Source organism: Pteropus vampyrus, unplaced genomic scaffold (genome assembly GCF_000151845.1).
Source record: "Pteropus vampyrus isolate Shadow unplaced genomic scaffold, Pvam_2.0 Scaffold123, whole genome shotgun sequence".
In the NCBI taxonomy this organism is placed as follows: domain Eukaryota; kingdom Metazoa; phylum Chordata; class Mammalia; order Chiroptera; family Pteropodidae; genus Pteropus; species Pteropus vampyrus.
In genome coordinates, this window is record NW_011888904.1 from 3105878 (window position 1) to 3122180 (window position 16303).

General features: G+C 46.1%; 1 protein-coding gene across 1 annotated transcript in view; it reads right to left on the bottom strand.

The window, feature by feature from the left end:
• The window catches only part of ANKS6 (ankyrin repeat and sterile alpha motif domain containing 6), a 42976-nt gene that overhangs the window by 13535 nt on the left and 13138 nt on the right, over nucleotides 1-16303 (bottom strand). Inside the window, exons 6-11 of the mRNA XM_023534234.1 lie at nucleotides 14882-15030; nucleotides 13366-13564; nucleotides 12560-12609; nucleotides 9269-9472; nucleotides 8044-8197; nucleotides 5840-6073 (exon numbers count right to left, since the gene is read on the bottom strand). Of these exons, the coding sequence (XP_023390002.1) occupies nucleotides 5840-6073; nucleotides 8044-8197; nucleotides 9269-9472; nucleotides 12560-12609; nucleotides 13366-13564; nucleotides 14882-15030 (990 nt within the window). The remainder of the gene's footprint in view (nucleotides 1-5839; nucleotides 6074-8043; nucleotides 8198-9268; nucleotides 9473-12559; nucleotides 12610-13365; nucleotides 13565-14881; nucleotides 15031-16303) is intronic.

Consider the following 16303-nt stretch of genomic DNA (forward strand, 5'->3'; position numbering starts at 1 on the left):
AAAAAAAAAACAAAACATGCAAAGCAGAAACAACACTATCGAACAGTTACAGGAGAATCCTCCCCTGAAGCAGAGGCAGGGAGTGGAATGGAAAAAGCAGCCCATGAAGTCAGGAAACCCGGGCATTAGTCCTGCCCCTACTAGCGTTGTATCCTTGGCCAAGTCTCCTTGCTTCTCGGTTAACCCAGCTCTGAAATGGAAGTGTGGCTTATAGATACACAAAGTCCCTTTCTGCTCTTGACGTTTCCTCATCGAAACCAGTTGCTTCCAACCTTTCACCAAAAAGTACATGTTCCCCGTGTCTGTGTGTGTGTGTGTGTGATTTAGCCTTTCTAAAAAAGCCTTTTGTATTTGGAAATACTTTTCGACCTCTAGAAGAATTACAAAGATAGAACAGAGAGTCCCTGTGTATCCCTCAGCCAGCTTCCCCTGATGTTAACGTCTTACATAACCATAGTACAATGATCGAAACTAAGAAATTAACTCTGGGGCATACTATTAGCTAAACTACAGACTTCACTCAGATTGCGTCAGTCGTTCCACTAACACCCTTACTCTGATCCAGGACCTGGTCCAGGAGCCCCTGCTGCACTGACTTCTCACATCTCCTCAGTCTCCTCCACTCTGCCACAGCTCCCAGTTTGGCCTTGTCTTTCATGATCTTGACACCTCTGCAGAGTCCTGGTCAGGTATTTGAAAACTGTTCCTCAATTTGGGTTTCTCTTACATTTTCCCATACTTAGATCTGCTTATGGCTTTTAGGGTAGACGACCACAGCAGTGATATGCCATTTTTAGCACACTGTACCAGACACAAAGTATCAGGATCTTATTATCGATGATTTCGACCTTCATCACCTAGTTAAGGAGGTGTCTGTCAGGTTTCTCCACGGAGAAGTTACTATTTTTTCCCTTAATAATTAATAAATTCTTGGGGGCAGATATTTTGAGCTAAATATTGTTTCCCCTTAAAGCTGTGCCCATTAATTTTAGCATTTTTTTGGTGGATCTTTTCTAGAGCAATTTCTACTGTGATATTCTATTTGCTATTTCCCTTATTCATTACACATTATTTGGAATTTTTCAGTAGGGAAGAGTTGTTCCTTCTCTCCCCTTTATTCAGTTATTTATTCATTTCAGTATGGGCTTGTAGATATTTATTTTATTCTTTGGGCTGTCACTCAATACTACTGTTATTTAGAGTTGCTCAAATTATTCCAGCTTTAGTCACTGAGACCTTTCAGGTTGGCTCCTGTGTCCTTCTGCTATGCCCCCTCTTTTTTTTTTTTCCTTTCTCTTTAAAGCATTTCCTTACTTTCTTGACACCACAAAATGCTTCAGGCTCATCCTGTGTTTTCTCCAACCCACTATTGGAGTAAGCTACTTCTCCAAGGCTCTGGTATCTTTTATTGGAGAATGGTATTTAGAAACCAAAATCTGGGTTCTAGATTGCTCATCACTACTGGGATGTCACTACTTCTAGGTCCTCTCAGTGGACAGACCAAGGAAATATATGAAATATACTAGCCCATGTATACACACATAACCAAAGATACTTCTTTATCTATCAACCTCTGCGTGTGTATTTATTTATAAGCATGCATTCACGCTGATTCAAAACTGATATATCTGACGTCAACATCCAAAGGATTGGTTCTAGCATTTCCCCTTTAATTCAATCTCTGACAGTTTAAAACTGGGCTCATTATATTTACTTATTTGTTCAACCTTAGTATATACTTATATATGTAAAGTGGTTTCAGAATTTAACCCATATCCCTGCAAGAAAAAAAATTTATCACCTAAAGTACAGTGCTTGTGTATGGTTCTTTTTGTCTTTAGGTTTATTGTATCTACTTGACATATGGGTTTTTCCCCACCTACTACACTGTGTTTTGTCATTCATAATATAGTTAAATCTGTTGTCATAGTTTGCATTCCATCTTTTGTTCCTGTTCTTTTTTTTAAATTTTCATACAGTAGATATAATTCTGTTGTGTACAATTCTATGGGTTTTGACAAATGCATAGAGTTGTGTACCCAACGAGAGTACCACCCAAAACAGTTCCATCATTTCCAAATTCCCCACGCTGACAATTAATGATGTTCAACATCGTTTCATATGTTTGCCATCTGGATATCTTTGATGCAGTATCTATTCAGATATTTTATGCTTTTAATTTGTTGATTGTTTTCTTATTGTTGGGTTTTAAAAGTTCTTTACCCAGTAGTTTAAATATGATATGGCTAGGTGTATTCACTTTTATACTTATCCTATTTAGTGTTTTCTGAACTTCTTGGATCTGTGGTTTGGCATCTATCATTAATTTGGGAAAATTCTCAGCCATTATTTAAAAATATTCCTTCTGCCCCGTCATTTCTTTCTTTTCCTTTGGGAATTGCAATTAATCATATATGAGAGCATTTGATACTATTCTACAATTTCCAGGTGCTCTGTTTTTTGTTCTTGTTTTTGCTTTAACTTCTCTTTTTCTTTGTGTTTCTGTTTGGGTAAGTTCTATTGCTCTGTCTGCAAGTTCACTGATCCTTTTCTTGGCTGCATCAAGTCTACTGAGGAGCCCATCAAAGGCATTCTTCATCTCTGTCATGTGTTTTTTCTTTCTAGCATTTCCATTTGATTCTTTCTAATAGTTTCCATATCTCTGCTGAAAGTTACTATATGATCTCGCATGTGTTCATATTTTACATTAGAGCCTTTAACATATTAATAGTTGTTCTTTTAAATTCCTTGTCAGATAATTCCAACTCCTGAGTCATATCTAAGTGAGATTCTTCTGATGATTGCTTTGTTTCTTGGGAGTGTAGTTTTTCTTGCCTTTTTGTGTGCCTCATAAATTTTGTTAACAACTAGACATCTTGAATATGATAGTAGAGACTAAGATAAAGCGTTTTTATGTCTGGAAATGGGTACATTTCTCCTGCTGAGCCCCTTCTAACTAACTACATCCCAGGGGTGGAGGGCGGGGAAGAAATTCCTCCCTTACGTTTTGAAACACTTTGTCATTTAGCTACCTATATTATTAATAAATTCTTCCCTCTGCTTTTTCTATAAAGAAAAACATTCAATAATAAAGGTTCTGATTAAGCAGGAGATAATTAGTATATCCCTACAAAACAGATATATCCCAGCAAAGAAACATGATACTCTGGATCTGTGGGCAGCATGACTGTGGAGGGGGCAGGTAAATATAAGATTTAAGATGTTCTGAAATATCTAAACCATTCCCTATGTCCCCAGGGTAGCAGGTGGACTGTGTTAATGGCCTCATCGCCACTCCTCTCTGATCTATACCCTTTGCTACGTAATTCCGTGTTTTCTCCTGCACTGGGTGTGCTGATTTACTTAAAAAACTTGATTGGTTTTCAACTCATGGCTTCAGCCATTGCCATGAGAACATGTCCAAGCTTGCTGTGGACACACATGGCCCAGTTATCCTGGTCACCCCAGCCAACAGCCAGACATGTAAGTTATCCCCCCAGACCAGAAAAACTGCCTAGTTAAGTCCAGACTCTACACTGCTGACCCACAGATTCACAAGCTAAAGAAATGCCTTTTGTTTTAAACCACTGAGCTTAGGGTAGGAAGAGAAAGCTGATATACCCACTGGGCCTTTGGGCTTTCAGCGATCTGGGAAGTGTAGACAAATACTCTGACTCCCCCCATTTTGTGCCTCCTAAAGCTCACTTCATGCTGATTCACGAACACGCTAGATAGAAGCCATGCCTTGTGAATGTTCCACTATTACGGTGGTACTTGTTTTAAGCAAAGTACAAAAACCAGATCCAGGAGGCTCATATTTTGAATACTAATTTCTAATTCTTCCTAAGGGAGTCTTTGAAAAGCACTTCATGTCTTCGTTTTGCTGCTGGAGCCACTGACAGAAAGCCCACTCCTGGTATCCTTTGATTTAGTGCAATGGTTTCTAAGAGCCCTGGCTGGGCTGGCTGCAACACCCTCTGCGGTGAGGGTGGGGGGACAGATTCCCCAAACCCTGTGCTGAGAATCTCATTCAGTTGTGCTGGGTGGAGCCCAGAAACCTGAAGATCACAGCATATTATTATATTAAGAATATCAGCTGATGATTGAACTGGATCATTTCCCCAGTTTACTATTTCCTGCATGCATCTTTTGATACAATATTCTTTCCATCAGAATACACTTGTATATAGATTATATGTAATAGATGCATTCAAGGGAGATAAAAGTTAATGTATTTATAACTTAGATGCCTATTTCTAGCACCAATTAAAGGAAGCTAATAATATGACACATCTATTAAGATCATCAAAATAGAAACAGAAAATTTTAGGCAACAGAGAAGAACTATATGAAAGCCTAGACTAGCCAACTTACTTTAATGAGTAGCTGAGTTTCCTAGCAGCAAAGGCAAAATGAGAAATAATCATATAATTCTTACTGAGGAAAGAAAATGTATCAAAGTATCAGTAGAGACATTTTTTTCTAGAGCCAAATTCTAAAAGGAATTTAATTACATAGATTCTATTACACAAGTAATTTTCAATATAATGGAAAATATGCTAATGTATAAGGAGAGAAAAACTTTTTCCTGGAGCTGTATTGTAGGTCCAATTGCAAAAGGGATTTTGAATAACACAAAGAGTTGTGTGACCAGCTCTTCTGGTTGGACATAAAATAAAGATTATTTCTTATTCATCCATTAAAACATCAATCTCTGGAGGCACTTCTGGGCAACGGTCCAGGGGTGAGGCTCTCAGGTGATCTAACTGTCCTCAGGGAGAAAGCTTAAGATCTAGAATATATGATGAAGAGTGGGGCTGTGCCTGGATTTGGGGTCCACTCAGAGGTGGAAATGGGCTTCACTGCACCACTGGGAGAAGGCCTTTGGAGGGCCACCGGGGGAAGGAGCTGGTTCACACCCACACTCTAGGGGCTTCCTCCATTAATCAATCCAGGTAGAGGGGGCATTGTGAAGATACTAAAAGGTTTCTCATTCCAGAGAGGCATTTAGGGTTTCTAATCCATTGCAAACTCCATAGCTGCTAACAATGTGGGGCTAGCTCCAGGGCTGCATTAATGGAAGTAATGGTGCCAGAGCGGGGAGGTGAGGCTCCGGTCCTCTCCTGCCCACCAACCTTCCTTCAGCTCCTCCCCTCTACCGCACTCTGGCCTCTGGAGTGCTGCACACGCTATCCCCTCACCCTGCAACAGTCTCTCACCCTGCCCCACCCCTGCCCATTCTATCTGCCTGTTCATTCTTTAGGTCCCAATTTAGATGTCACTGACACCCTCAAGCCTGGTAGGGCATCTGCCCTTCTCCACAACAGCCCCTACCACACTAAGGTGAGACTGCCTCTATCCAGTGACACCCTGAGAGCAGTTACCAAACTCCCAGTTCGCTGCTGGATCCTCACTGCTAGCAGCACTAGGCACAGAGCAGACATTCCAAAGATGTGTACAATGCATGAATAAAGTAGTGCTAGTAATGTCAACACTTACGGCTGACACACAGGCTTACCAGGGGCCATGTTCCATTCTAAATGCTAAAGATTTGGGGCTCGTATTTGAACCCCAGCACTCTGGTCCTGAACCCATACTCTGAACTCTTTTGCTCTAATCAATGAACAAATGTGTGCAGCACGAGACTGGATGAGGCACCTGCTAGTGCCCGGCAGATCAGGCGGGAAGTGAACATGTGCGCTGGGGACCGAGGGCACAGGGTATGATCTCAGTGACTGCTCTCATGACCCAGCCCTTTCAGGAAGTCCAGGAGTGACTGCTGGAAGGGGCCTGTCTTTAGCCCTATCCTAGAATTGCAGCACTGCCCATATTCCCCAGCATGCGGGCCATGTTAGGACAGAATCTATGAGTGTAAGGGGAGGAGACAGAAAGAGAACAAGCACCTTGCCACTGGGACCGCCACCACCTGTAGGGGAGACAGGGAGCTCGACGGGGCTGGAAGCAGGCACTGGCCCAACAGGACTTGATCGATGGCTGGGCTTCGGCTCAGATAGTCCGGCTGCTTTTTTCCTCTGGGCAGCAATCTGAGATAGGACACTGTCTATGCTGCCACCTGAGGAAACAGGAATAGGAATGACTGCCACGGGTCCAGAGTACTGCTGACTTCCTGTGCTGACGTGGCTGAGCCAGAACCGTACTTCCTAGACCCTCTCCCCATGTGGCTCTGGGTCAGGGCTGACCACAAGAGGACTCTGCATGAGAACCAGAAGGCAGCCATGATGCAGTGGCCATCATGTGATGAAAGTGTCATGGTAAGAGGTGGTGAACGATACGGTGCCAGCAAGATCAGCTTGTCCTTGCTCCCTCCCCATCCCCTGGCACCATAGCCAGCCTGGCCAGCCTCCAGCAGGCACAGATGCCTGCTCTGCCCTGGATTCCCACTTCTGCCCGCCACATAGTACCTTCCAGCCACCCAGCCACACCAGGGCTCCTCCCTCACCCTCCTACTCCCCCTTTTTGGAGCTTCACACGCAAGGCTCCTCCTGCAGTTGTGTTGGTAACTTCGTCATTCTATAATACTCAAGTGATGTCAGCTTCCCTGAGTGAATCCTGACTGCCATTATTCCCTCGCCCAGTTTCCCTAATCTACGAGCAACTGTGAATTATTATAAAAGAAAAAAAGGAATGTGATAATACCCAGAGCCAGGGAGTGTGCTAGAGGGAGAACACCGATAACTAACACAGAGCATTTACCAGGTGCCAGGCACTGCTGTTAAGTATTTTACATGTATAAACAGTGTCGTTCTGGAAGGCAAAACATTATCAAAAGCCTCAAAAATAGGCAAACCCATTGATCCCACCACTCTGATTTGAGGGAACTTCCATCAAGCAAATCACCGACAGAGTATGCAAATGTAGAGGTGTGAAGGCATTACTTAGTCTGGTGATCTACAAGAGCAAAAATCTAGAACGGTGTCAGTGTTCAATAAGAGGAAACTGGTTACATGAAAATGTGATACTTCACATGAATGGAATGCTGTTTGGTTATTTAAAAGATGCTATAGATATAGGTGTATGGATGCGAAAAGGTGTCACGACATGGTGATGGGTGCAAAGAAGAAAAAGGTTGCAGAGCGGTCCGTACTCTGAAGTCAGCCTGCCTGGGTTCAGGTCCTGGCTCAGCTACTTCACAGCTGTGTGACACTGGCCAAGTTATTTAACTTTCCTGAACCCCATTTCCCTCTTCTGTAGAATGGAGATGATGGCCTTGCAGGTTATTAGGAGACTGAAGAAGATAATCATCCATTTAAAGGGCTTGGTACTATGCTCGGCATGTACGAAGTGCTCAATAAATTATTATTCCACTTCCGTAAATATAGTATGCATAAAAGTACTTTACAGAGATAGACACCAAAATGTTAATGATCTCTAGTAAATGAGATTATACCATCATCATCATCATCATCATCATTATTATTATTATTATGGTTTATCTGGTCTTAAAGCTTTTCTACAAGAAGCATGCATTCCTTACATAGTACCATAACGCAGGGGTGCCCTTCCTGCAAAGGTGACTTTGGTTAATCCTGAATGCGCTCATGGAGGACAAGAAACTATGCTGTAAACGCAAAATAACTGTGGAGCACTCCAGCTTGAGCCCTAATTATCACCGAGTTGCTGTACATCCCGGGGCAAATCTCTTGCCCACTCTGAGCTTCAGTTTCCTCGTCTGTTCAACAAAAAGGTAGGATGAGACGCTCTCGAAGTTTTAACCTTAAAGGGTTTTAAACACCATGAAAACGCCATGCATTGCTTCCAATTTCTTATAAAATTTTCCAACAAAATAAAGCATCATAGACTTTCTCAGTTTCCACTCCCCTTGCCACCCTCTGACAAGTGTGTAAAAGAAACTTTGAATTGTGAATTTGCTGAAAAATCCTGTGGCCACATCGAGAAGATATAGGACATGCGGTTTTTTCAGGGATTGTCTGCAGAGCAGACAGAAGAGGTGGTTGTTCATGCCCTCAGCCCCCAGGGGTATTCTCACCCACCCTTCACCAGTGGCCCTGCCCAGGTACACACCTGAGCGGTTATGCAGCTCTCCACCGTGCCTGCTCATGCTCCCTACCCCACTAGAGCCGCCTGAGGAATGAGGTGAGTGGTTGAAGTTCCCAGAACTGGCAGGAGAGGCTGGGCTTCTGGAGAGAGATGGAAATTTAACTGGCCTGACAGGAGTCTGTAAAAGAGTACAGTGGATGTCTCGGTTAGGGTTTTTGGTTCCTTTCTCTGGACACACAGAATCACAGCAGGGAGAACTTGAAGTTCAGCCAGCCCATTGCAGCCAGTGTCTGCATCGGCCTGGCATGTCCTTGCCCACGAGTGCTCAGCCTGCTAGGAGTCTCCTGAGGGATGGGAGTCTACTTCCAGCTACTGGCAACCCGACCATTAGCTCAGGCTGGGCCCTGTGACATTAGTTCCCACGGGTCACCCTGCTTTTAGGATCACTCGACTCCTCCCACTGTGGACCAAATGCAAACCTGCCCTGACCGCCCTGAGCATCTCCAGAGACCAGGCTTTTGGTCAGCTTGTAGAGACTTGCCATTACAACAGCCAGGGAGGCAGCAAGCTTCTGCAATCACTCGGCATACAGCGGCAGGTCAGGTCCGAAATCCTCGTCTTTGGTTTGTCCATTTACTATATCCACAATGTAGACAGTCCCTACATAAGGTGATAACTTCCCATCTCGAGAGGGATATCAAGGGCCATGAAGACACAAACCACCGTGGTCCAGAGGATAAAAGTCACGCTCCTTCCAGGTGCAAGAAAACACCAGTAACGTACACAGTTGCCTCCTAGTGTTTGTTCTTGGTCATGGACCTGGGTAATATGTAGTGTGGAACTTGATTAAAAGCCAAGAATCTGATTTTTGGTCCCAGGCCCACCCCATCTGGTGATCTTCATCAAACTACTTCCCCTCTCGGGGCCCCAGTATCCTCACCTACTAAAGGGAAGGTTAGATTAGAGCAGGTCCTCGAACTGTGTTCTTTGGAGCACCAGGGCTCCAGAGAGGGGACAGAGAAGGGGGGCTCCCATTTTCATTCCCTTCCCTCTGACACTGTAATCTGTTTATATATTAAGTTCCTTTGTAGGATTTCATTAGACAAAAGATATCATCACGCGTTTAAAAGAAAACAAAAAGCTTTAACTCCTCTGGATTAGCGGGTCTGAAGGCCCTTCTGCCTGAAACACATTATGATTTCAGTGAGCAGTGAGTGATGCATCAAAGCATGTCAGCTGGGCGACTTACAGTATCTGTGCTCCCGCTGCCCACGGGATGGCCCCTGCTGGCTCTCTGGGGCAGCACAGTCTTCGTGGGGTCTGCCTTCCCATTGTGACATGTCCGGGACCTGTCTGAGCTCCACAGCTCAAAGCTGGAAGGGGGTAAGAAAGGAGGGATGACTGCCTTCAGCTTGTCACTCGGGAGTCTGGTGAAGGGGGCTCCATTTCGAAGCTGAAAAAGATAGGTCGTGGATTAGACAAAGGCTCCAGAGGGCTCCCAGCTCTGGGAGAAAGACTCCAGGTTTTTCCTGCTTCTCAGAGAATGGCACCATCTACCCCTCCACCTGAGTCAGAAACCCACGTGGTGTCCTCGGCTCTCCTCCCAGAAACCGAGCAATACTTGTGTCTGCTCTGTTCCAGCTCCCAGCTTCTCTTGGATGCATCCACAGCAGCAAGATTAGAACAAGGACAGAGAGCCAAGGTACAGCCAAGTGATGTTTGGTGTGCTGCAGGGCGGGGTGAGGGGGTGGGAGACAGGGAAGCTGGAGAAAACAGAGGAGGCATCCCCTACTGCAGGTAGAGAGGGCATCTTAGAGTAGGGGCATCTGAGCTGAGCCCAAGGCCAATGCAAGCTGGCCAGTGAAGACAGGGAAAAGGGCACTGCGGGCAGAGGGAACAGAATGTGGAAAGGCCTGGAGACAAGAGGAGCAGGACAAGTATGCAGAACAGCAAGGAGACTGGTGTGACCAGAACTGGGGCTTTCAGGAGGAAGCGGCAGGGGATAAGGGGCCTGGGAGGCCCAGGCTAGCTCTCTGTGAGCCCAGCAAACTCTCCCTTCCCCATCCCACCACACCCATCCTACTCTCTAGCTACACCTCCCACTGCTGACATTTTTAACTGTCATTGAATTTTAAATTTTGAAAATGTAATTTGGGGTCAGTATAAAATCCACACAATGAAGACTGGTGGATTGTCAAAGAAAAGCATTCGCACAGTCCACACTAACTTTAATTAAGAAAAGACAGTGAACCTGGTGCCAGATGGTGCTTTGCAGGGAAGGGCATCCCACAGCTAAACCTGCCTCTGAGCCGGGCATCTCCGCAAGGATGGCTGCAAACGCCCACTCAGCAAGGCTCCCTGGCCAGCCTCCATCTATCAGGAGGCAAGCAGACACACTGCTGCCCTCTACAGAGCATGAGGCAGGACGGCAGCGCTCTAAGGCAGAAAGCAGGGCATCCCACCCAGGCTGCTCTGAGCTTCTCCCACCCAGTCCGCGAACAAGTGTTCTCTCCTATGGACCTCAGCAATTTCATTCAGCAAATGGGGGGGCTGGACTGGAAGATGACTAAGGACATTCGCAGCTGCAAGCCCACCACAGATGGACATTTTCCCTCCTTTGGGCGAGAGTCTAAAATTGTTGCACACTTTCTGGAAGGCAATGATATTCATATCCTTGGAATTCCATTTCTAAATCTTTATCCTGAGGAAATAATCAGGTAAGTGGGGAAAACTGAGGCATGAGGATATTCAGCAGCGCTGTTAAAACAGCAAAAACCTGGAAACCCCAAAGTCCTCCACGCCAGTCTCCAATGGTCAGTCAGGCACATCTCCTCGATGGGATGTTGTGTCACAAAGCCATTTAAGATGTGATGTGGCCAAAGAGTGTTCAGTGACATGGAAAATATGGTCGTGACAAACTGTTAACAATAAATCAGGCTGAGTACAGTATGGGGAAGATAATGGTGCCTACTCTGCATGGTTGCTGGGGAGATTAAATAAGCGAATATACGTAAAGTGCTATGAACAGTGGCTGGTACTTGGTAAGTGCTGTGTTAAGTATCTGCTATTATATATAACATGATATATTCATAGATGCTAAAAATGGTAGGAAAATTACTCAAATGATATATGCCACAAAATGTCAATCATCATTATATGTGTGATCAAGGGTGATTGTTCTTTTTTACATTCTACTGCATCTTCCAAAATTTCAGTAACAACATTTCTGTCTTCATGCTGACAGTAATTATTACGATTTAATGATATCATTGAATGTCGGGCAGTGCAAGCTCCCACAGTCAGTGTGTAGAGACAGCACTTTGCACGGTGGGGCAGGGTGGAGCTGGCAGTTCCTGGTCAGGACCCCTCGCAGCAGCACCCAGGTCCTGGGGCTACCTAGGCCTTCCCCTGGAGCACTTCTGCTCCCTTCTCCTCTCCAATACTGCCCTCTCCTGGCCAGCCTCCAGATTAGGGTCTCAGAGATCAATGGACTTGAGTCTACCCCAGTCAGAAGGCTCTCATTTTGGAGAAGAGGAACATGGAGCCCAGAGAGGTGAGGTAACACATCCAAGTTCAAAAGGCAGCTAACTGAGAGCTCACTCTGGGCTAAGGTCTTCCTGTGGATGAACTTATTTAAAAACCACAACCATGCGGGATAGCATCCCTAAGTCGGAGACTGCTGGCTGCCCCCAGTATCCATCTTCCACACCCTCTTTAGTAGACACCCTTGTTATTTAGTTATTGGGCCCACAACCACCTGGAATAAAGACTTCATTTCCCAACTTCTTGTGCAGTGTGATGTGGCAATGTAACTAAATTCTGGCCAATTTGATGTCAATAGAGTGATGTATGAGTTTCCAGGAAAATTCTTTAAAGATACCTGACATGTACTCATGGCCACCTCTTTCCTCGTCTTTCCTGCTGGCTGGAAAGAGGAAATAATGCTCAGAGCTCTTGGACTAAGAGGTGACCTTGGTAATAGAAGCCATACCTAGGAGACCAACAGGTAGAAGAAACCTAGGTCCCTAACTCCATTAAACAATGTACCAGTCCTGAAGTTCACTTATTTAAGAGAAATAAGCTGCTATCTTATTTATGCCACTGCGATTTGGGGATTATGACTCACAGCTGAACCTAATCCTAAGACATCTTTAGTTTATAGATGAGGAAACTGAAGCCTCTCAGGCTGGAAAATCCTATGACTCCTCTCTCCCTAGCTCTTCATAACCAAAACGGTGAGTCCAATGTGTCCTATCAACTCCTACCCCTTCAATGGCCTGTCCTCAGGGCTGCCTCCCTCAGAATGTGATCGGTGCTTACATCTGGCCATTAGGCACCAGTACAAACTTACCTATGGTTTAGGGCTGGCATCTGTTCTGACTCATTGGTGCCAGAGCTGTACTCATTGTTACACATTTTGATAGCAACCCCATCCATGACCACCACAAAGAAAGACAAATGCCCACGTTCCTCCTCTGCTAATCAATCAACTAATGACTGGTAGATATCTGAAATGCTTTTAGTAAAGCCCCACACTCACCATGGTTGTCAATAACACATCTTCCTTTTCTCCTCTCGTGCTCCCAGGACCTGAGAGACAAATGGAAGTTTCCTGAAATGACGTCCCTCCGCTCCCCCGCCATGAGTGCACAGCATGAAGATGAGTGACCAGGTTGGCCTTCATCCTGATAAACCAATTCTCCTGAGTGATTAAATATTTAATAATAATTGGTATTCAATATCTGAATAGAAGGAAAGCATTAAAAATGTATCTCAGAGTGTGTTTTCAGCTTTTTCCATAAACCACTGCTGTGCTGGGTCAGACAGTGGTGCACCCAACTCAATAGTCTGTCTCAAACGATGGTGCCAAAGAAGACAGTCCGGGTGTGGGGAGTCTGTCAGAAGGCATCTGATCTAACCAATTTCCCAATCAGTTTGGGAATCTCCTTCGGCACCCTGGCCAAGTCATTCAACCTGTTGAATACCTCTAGCAGGTGGGGAGCTCACGACCCCTCCTTCACCTGGGTAACTCGTTCTATTTCAAAATACTTTCAGTACCAGAGACCGATTGCATTTGATAGGTGGGAAAATCGCACATCAGTGGCCTCAGGTGCCTTTGCAGAGTGTGGAGGACAGGAGCCTGGGACTCTTGCCAGCAGTTCCCCCATTCTACCACACTGACAGCATTTGTGTGCCTAAGTTTCTTCTTTGCCAGACCAGCCACTCTGTTCCAGCGTTGCATTCCAACATCTCACCTTTGACATCAGCCTAGGAGGTAGGACACAGGGCAAAGGATTTGGGTTTGGCCATTCTGGAAATTCTACCACACCTGTGACTTTTTCTTACCATTGTCTTTCAGTGTCGGGGCTGCATCAGAGAGCCCAGAGCGGTTTGTCTTGTCCTGGGGGGCTGCCCTCATTGTAGAGTCTAGCGCTGGCTCCGGCTCATCACAGAAAGGCAACGGCTGGTTGCTGGACAGCCCACGGGGCAGGGTCTGCATCAGTTTCAGCTTCCGGAACCTGTTGGACATTCGGTTCCACCAGGACTGCCAAAGGAACACAGAGCAGAGTCATGCCCCAGGAACACCCCACCCAGGGACAGTGACTGCCTTTCACACATATCTCCTCTCCCCTCTCCTGGGCCTATGGCAGGCATTAGCAATCGACCACAGCACCTTTCCCAACTAGCCCTGGTTCTCTCTGAATTCTTCCTGACCTTGTCCTCAGGTGCCATTTCCAATAGACTGAAGGTGGCCGTGAACCCCAACTGCCACCCCCCATCTAATGAATTTCCTCATTGCACAGACTGACAAATGGAGACTCAGACAGGGATGCCAACTTGCTCAAAGTCTTACAGTGAGTCAGAGACAGACAGATGGACAGAGGCCATGCTGAACACCTTAACCATCTATCGCTGCATCGCCCCTTTGTCCCTATTCCAGTGACAACATGAGAGATGCTGGGGGTCCATACCAAGGCCTGGCCATCTGCTCCTGTAGTTAATGTCTCCCCACCTACAGAGAGGACAGTTGCCACCTCCCAGGGTGTCCTCACAACCCCATGACAGCTCAGAGGTACTGGCACGGCCCAAAGGGAGGCTGTGAGGGCCTGGCCTATAGATATGGCAGTGAAAATGGGGATGAAGGGATCTATGCAAGCAGCACCGTGAGGAAGAATCGGGGGCTTGAGTGAGTGACCAATACAAAACAAATGCCAAGTCTGCAGATCTGAGAAGGTACTAGAACCTCAGACAGGATAGAGGTGGCAGGGGGTGGGGTGGAATTTTTTATTTCAAAGAAGTAGAGAAGGATGGAGAGGATAAAAAGTTCAAAGAAAAATACTAGGCTTGTAGTAAGAAATAAGCAACTGGAGTCTGGTTTTGGCATTTCCGGGAAGAAGCTGGTGGGGGCCTGCAGACCACAGGGAGATCCCAGAACGGTGTGATCAGCAGATGTTCACCCCGCTCAAGCAGAGGCCGCAGACAGACGGCCTGGGAGGAGAGGTGTTCGGTTCAGCCAGCTCAGTACATCGTGCAGAATTTTTTTAAAAATTCCCTACATTTATAAATTGAGTTTCCACATAAAAACCTGGATTTCTAGTTTTCCCTGAAAAAAAAAGGGAAGATCTTGCAACACGGACCCACATTCTTACCAAGCAGCCGCTGATGCCATTAAGTGGTTACAATCACCCATTTTCCCTGGTCGCCACCATTCCCTACTGCTCATCTCCATCTTACTCCCCATCCCTGCCAATCCCCAACCCCCGCAGCGTAAACCAGCCTCAGTTAATAGGAAGTAGCAGCAGGTATCCCCAACTCCATTGACCTGGCTTTCCAAAGCCCTTTAAGGAAGAAAAAGGCAAACCTTAAGCCCGCCTTTGTCATCAGGCAGCACTGGGACACTCCAGGGCTGTCGGATCTTCGAGTGGGGTAGGGGTGGTGGGTGGCTGGGCCGGCCTTTGTCTTTATTCACCTGCATGCAGACAGATGCCAGCAGTCGAACAAGTTCTGTATCTATGGGCACAAAAGGTAGCGTTTTACCTGCAAATCTGTCAAGCTATGGATAGTGGGCCCAAGACGACCCCTGTCAGCCCTGCAACTCCAGAGTCTGTGTTACTCCAGGATCAAGGCACTTGCCTTGCCATCGGATCTTCAAAAGGTGGCAAAAAGACCAGCAGGGGTTAACCCACTTAACCAGAAAGAAAAACCAGAAGCCCTCTTCCCCGAAGAAGGCAGGGGGGTGATATGTTTTAAAAAGTACAGGATCTGCACCCAGATGGCAGAGGATCAAATTCTGCCTCTGCCCTTCTCTGCTTGTGTAATTGCAGGTCAATTCAGGAACCTCTCTGTGCCTCTGTAAAAGGGGTGACGTGAAAGGTATCTGGAGGTATCAAGGGAACTCCTGGCATATGGTAAATGCTTAAGCGTGGTTAAGTATCATTAGTTAGTATTAACTCAACTAGGTTATCTTAAAAAGCGACAAGATTAAAAAGAAACTACTACAAACTATTAACAGTGCTTTTCTCTTGACAATCATTTCTTTCTTTCTCTCCAAGTGTTCAATAATAAGCACGTGTTTCTTTGAAAATTTCAGGCAAAAACTTCATTTAAAAACCCACTAGGGGCAAAAAAAATCCACTCAGGGTTGATTGCTTTATGGGGAAAGGGAGTAGGAAAACAGGCAGGGAGTGAAGGAGAAGAGACACAGCGACAAAGAATTTGTCAGAGAAAAGCACGCGTCATCCAGCCTGGGGTCCCAGGAGGCTGAATCTGAATGATGTGAGAGAGACTGCTGGACTTAGGCGAGGGCCCCACCTCTCCGGCTGCGTCACTCGTTTCTCCTGGTCTGTCACCTCCCCTACCTAGAGGATGCGAAGCTTTGCTTCCCTTGCACACTCTGCAAGGATGAAATAGAACCAAGCAGTGTATCTGGGACGTGTGGGCCCTGCAGCGGGGGGTGGGGTGAGGGGGATGGCAATGCTGGCGATGAGGAAGGACATTCTGGCCTGGCACTCCCGTAGCTAAGAGCAGCAGCAGGAATAACCCTATTTGGGGCCACAGAGGTAAAAGTCTCATCCTCACGACCAGCAGGATGAGATCTGGCTTGGGGCTCAAAGCCTGTGGGGTCAGGAGGGCCTCCCAGCCCCTCCCTCTCTGGGCTGATGCTCCAAGATTATAAACAGATATAGAGAGAGACCCTGCCCCTTGAGCTGGCTAATTGGAAAACGCAGGTCCCAGAGGACAGCCTGTAACACTTAGGGGGAAGGGCTGAGGAGAGCAGCAGGTG